Genomic DNA, 4,702 nt, shown 5'->3' on the forward strand with positions numbered 1-4,702 from the left:
TTCTACTTTGTCATCCCAGGTTTGTGGGCTCCCTCCTGGTCACAGGATGGATTCAGCTGTTTCAGGTGTCATATTCTCATATACTAATATCCGGGGCAGAAAAGGGACAAATTATTTGTCAGTCTTTGTCGTTGTTGTTTTAATGAGTAAAATAATCGTACCCTAAAGCACCCCTGCAATGACTATTCATTCTTCACTGGCAAGAACCAAGTAATATGCCCATCCTTAAAATAGTCACAGCAAAGGGAAGAGGCCCATCATAATCAGTTTAGTATAGTCTAGTCTAATTTGCAAAATGGGAGAAGGGAAAATAGCTACTGTGTAGGCCAGAGATTCCCAAACTGTTGTCTCATGCCCTCTTAAAAGTTATTGAAAATTACAGAGCTTTTGTTTACATGTGCAATAGTTTATTGAAAATTTTTGTATCAGAAATTTAATCTTTCAAGTTGAAAGTTATTAATTCATTTAAAATAATAATAAACCCATCATTTGTTCGTATACCGTGGTACAAGAATGATGACCCCTCATATGATGGCTCACATCCTAATCTCTAAAATCTAAGAATATGTTGCAGATGTGATTAAGGATTTTGAAATTGGTAGAGTATCCAGGATTATCTAGATGAGGCCAGTGCAATCACAGGGAGAGTTATAATTGAAAGGAAGAGGCAGTGCTAGAGTGATGTAGTGTAAGAAAAACATGTCTGGCTATTATAGGCTTTAAAGATGGAAGGGAACCACTAGCCAAGGAATGTGGGTAGCCTCTCAAAGCTGGAAAAGGTGAAGGAATGGATTCTCCCATAGGGTCTCCAGAAAGGAAAGCGGACTTGTAGACACCTTGATTTTGGCTTAGTGAAATCCGTTTCAGATTTCTGAACTCCGGAGTTATAATAAATTTGTATTGTTTTAAGCTACTAAACTTTGATAATTTGTTATAGCTGCAATATGAAATGAATATATACGCATTTTAAAATGAAAAAACAATTATGTTTTTCAAACAAAAATGAGAAGAATGGCATTGATTTACATTTTTGGTAAATCTGTTTAATTTCTTATGTAAGAAAAGATAGGTGGATTTTTGTATATGCTTTGCATTCAGTCTGTTGTGATACCACATGTCACATTGTCCCTGGAAAACTCTGTTGTATGTTCGTGAAAGAATGTGAGAAAGGCAAATAATTTCTCGGTTTTATAATAAAAGTATTTTTGACCTCATGGCCCTCGTAAAAGGTCTTGGGGTCTCACAGGGATTCCCAAACCACACTTTGAGGATCTCTGGTGTAGGAAGTCAACAGTTTTTGCTCCATCCCCCAAAAAAGAGACATAGAACTCTTTTTTCCATATTCCTAAAGTGAAACTGTCTAGCTCTAAGGTTGTCATCAATATAGTGTAATAATTTTGACCTTTCTTCCTTAACTCAAGCAATATTTCCAAGAGTTTATTTTGTGCCTTGTACCTATTTATGGGCTGAGACTATATAAGCGACTCAGGTGGATACATATGACTCATTCCCATGAAGTTTACATTTTAGTTGAAGAAAAACAAGCATGTAAATAACACAATTTCAGAAACTGCTAAGGAAAATAAAGTAATGGAAGAAAATATGAGGAGTGTTTCAGGTGGTGTGCAAAGAGCTACTTTAATTAGAGTCTGAAGAAGAGAAGTAAGAGCTGAGTGAGATGTGACTGAGAGAAGGAACCCCTGGAAAACATGGGAGGATATTTCAGGTAGAGAGAATAGCAAGGGCAAAGCACAGGAAGGAGCTTGGCAAGGCAGAAGAACAGAAAGCAAGGCAGTGTGACTTTAGTGTATGTAGTCTATGAGGGGAATGAAAAATGGAAAAACAACAGTTGAAAGAGACAGGCAGGTGTAAATCATGAAGGTCTTGCAGGACGCAAAAAAGGCTTTAAGGTTTTACTCGAATTGCCATACAAAACCACTGGAGGAAGTAAGACAGTGGAATTCTCTTACACATGAAGGTTTACTTCTGTAAGTTCTTCCACCTTCTCTAAGGGTTGCTCTTTAGCTCAACACATTCCCCATCTTTATAATGATGACTCTCCAGAAAAGCACTGAACCCCAAATAAACTCATCTTGCTTCACATAAATTGTTTGTGTGCTAACATCAAAAACAGATAGATCTGGAACCAATCAGGGGAATATAAATTACAGGTTGCTTGATGTGGAATAACTTGTGCTTATTGGCTAGTGTAGGTGTGCAGCCCAAAATGCACTGTGTGAAAACAATTGTTCGGCAATTGCATGTCTGTCAATTGTCCAAAGCGGTAAGTGTGTGAATGGATTTTTATGGGTAATTACTCTGAAATTAGCTTTTCTCATCTCTCTATACAGGAAAACATTGGAACTTGGCTCATTTTGGCAGAATTCTTGTAATGATCCTCAGTTGCTCAGAATGTACATTTGGTCATCATTATCCCTTGTGTAATCAGTTTCTACAAACTATAGGATGATATTACAGTGATGTTTACAGAATCAGGGAACATGCTCCACACCTTAACCAAATAATTTAAAGATGAGCCTTCTTAGATAACATGCATTTATACACATGGGTTAGATATCTACTCTATACTTTGATTTAAAGTATAGGGAGAGAAGTAATCTTCTGTTTCCCACTACAAACCTGATGAACCATGTGCCTAAAACTCTTAAGGTATTCACTATAAATAATATGGTCAAAGTGTTTACCAGACAAACCTTTCCACAAGATGATGCAGGCAATCTACAACCGTAGAAGTGACTTGAAATCTGCTTTGAAAGGGCCTAAAAAGAGTCACGAATTTAGACCCAATTAGTACACAGAACTGCAGGTGCGATAACCCTACTGGTAAACCCAGATCTGCATAAATAAGAACCTATCACATTTTCAGAACAGCTGTGGCTACTTGGGCCATAGTCTATGCTCAGTCATGGCTCCTGAAATTTTCTTTAAATTATTGTGAAAATTTCTGTTAACCTTAAGACTAGACGGTGCATCAAAGAAAATAAAACTGCGTAATTCTAGGGCTGCATATTTTCAAAGGAATTGAATTTGTACTTCTGAATGTAATTAAGCAGTTTCTCTCCCTCGGAGAAGAGGGAAAGGAAGGAGGGATGATTTTTCTTTTCAGTAGTAACCGGTGACCAAGCCTGTTGTTCTGCCAAGCAAGTCTTCGCTTTGGCAGATTCTGATTTCTAAGTGCTCAGGGAGTTTGCTTGAAACCTGCGTCTTCCTCCCATGTCAGATAAGTAGAAAGTTTGCTCTAGCTATGATAAATCTGCACAACGCGATGTTTTTGGCACAACGTGTCGGTTACAAAGATGATTAAACTCCCCGCCCCTTGCGGCCGGGGTGTGTTGCCTGCATTTAAGAAATGTCGTTCAGCTGCAGGCGTGTGCGCGCGGAGCCTGCAGCCTGCGTTTTTGCGTCTCCGGGGCAGGGTGACTCGGGTCGGCTGAGTGTCACCCACAGATGACACTCTGGTGACTGGGCTTCCCCCGAGGGCGCACACGGAGGCGGCAGTCCCCTTCCGTCTCCAGCTCAAGGCCCGCGGCCCAGACCAAGGCAAGGGGAAGGAAGCCCTTGCCGCGAGCCGGCGTCTGGGCCGGCACAAAACACGCCGCCACAAACTTTTTTTCTCCCAGCTGCGCGCAACTTTTTGCCTTTTCGCTCAGCACGTTTTCTTCCCAAGTTTCTGTCCCCTGGGGTTTCCTTGGCTTCCCCCGCCTTTTCCCCAGTGGTGCGCGGAGGACCCGGGCGGATAGGAGCGAGGGGTGCGGGGGCCTCGGCGACGGGCACGGAGGAGGAGGAAAGGGGAAAAGGAGAAGAGGAGGGGGTGGCCTCCGCCGCGGCGGTTCGGGAGGAGGAACTGGTCAAAGGGAACCGAGACGGGCGAGTGCCCGAAAAGGAAAGCGACGCGGCCGTTTGCTGCAGTCGGAATAAAGTTCGCGCCCTTTCCTCGGCGTTTGCAGCCTCCCCTCCCTGCCTCTCCTCTCTTTTGACAGCTGGGCGCTAGTGGCCACCTCCACGTCCACGCCCGCACCCCCCGGGGGGCGCCAAAGTTGTTTTCCTTCCCCAGAAAGAGCCCGGGGGGAAAAAAGTAACAGGGCGGGGAGAGGGAGAAATATACATCCTCCTTCACGAACCCCCTAGAAATCCGAGGACAAACAACAAAACCCGCCTTTTATTTTGCAAAAGGGAAGCAACATTGTAGTCGGGACAATTTTGCAGAGAGGAGAAACTTGTGGGGCTTGCAAATCCGCCCTAGGTCACCTCGCCCCCGCCACCCCGCAGCAATCCCCTCCCCGGACAGTCCATTTCTCTCTCTCTCTCTCTTTTTTTTTTGTTCTGAGGAGCCAGGGGAACTCTGCAGGCTCCGACTTGGGGAGCGAGGGCGACCCGGGGCGCGTGTGTAAATCAGTCACCTGAGCGCAGCGGGGCCGCGGCGAGGGCGCGCGCGGGCGGGCGGGGAGAGGCGGAGGCGGCTAGAGCGGCGGCCGGGAGGAAACCGGGAGGGGGAGGGAGAGAAAGGCCGAGACAGACGGAGCGAGAGGCGGCCGAGGGGCTGGTCCAGGAGCGGCCGCTAAGAGGAGACCAAGAGGCGGGGGCTGCACTTGACAACCAGCATGCCGAGATGGTAAGAAGTTTCCACCCTCCTTTCCTTTTTATTCTAGACTTAGAAAGAAATGAGCCCCGGGGCCACCCA

The 4,702-nt window shown here is 44.9% G+C and overlaps 1 protein-coding gene across 3 annotated transcripts in view; it reads left to right on the plus strand.

The window, feature by feature from the left end:
* Window positions 1-4,486: 4,486 nt before the first annotated feature.
* Window positions 4,487-4,702, plus strand: part of BNC2 (basonuclin 2) — a 398,693-nt gene continuing 398,477 nt past the window's right edge. For 2 of the 3 annotated variants that reach the window (XM_015594483.2, XM_015594486.2), the window contains exon 1: window positions 4,487-4,633. In XM_015594483.2, the coding sequence (XP_015449969.1) occupies window positions 4,631-4,633 (3 nt within the window). In that variant the 5' untranslated portion in view covers window positions 4,487-4,630. The remainder of the gene's footprint in view (window positions 4,634-4,702) is intronic. The other variant, XM_015594488.2, reaches the window with a different exon arrangement.

Source organism: Pteropus alecto, unplaced genomic scaffold (genome assembly GCF_000325575.1).
Source record: "Pteropus alecto unplaced genomic scaffold, ASM32557v1 scaffold95, whole genome shotgun sequence".
Taxonomy (NCBI): Eukaryota; Metazoa; Chordata; class Mammalia; order Chiroptera; family Pteropodidae; genus Pteropus; species Pteropus alecto.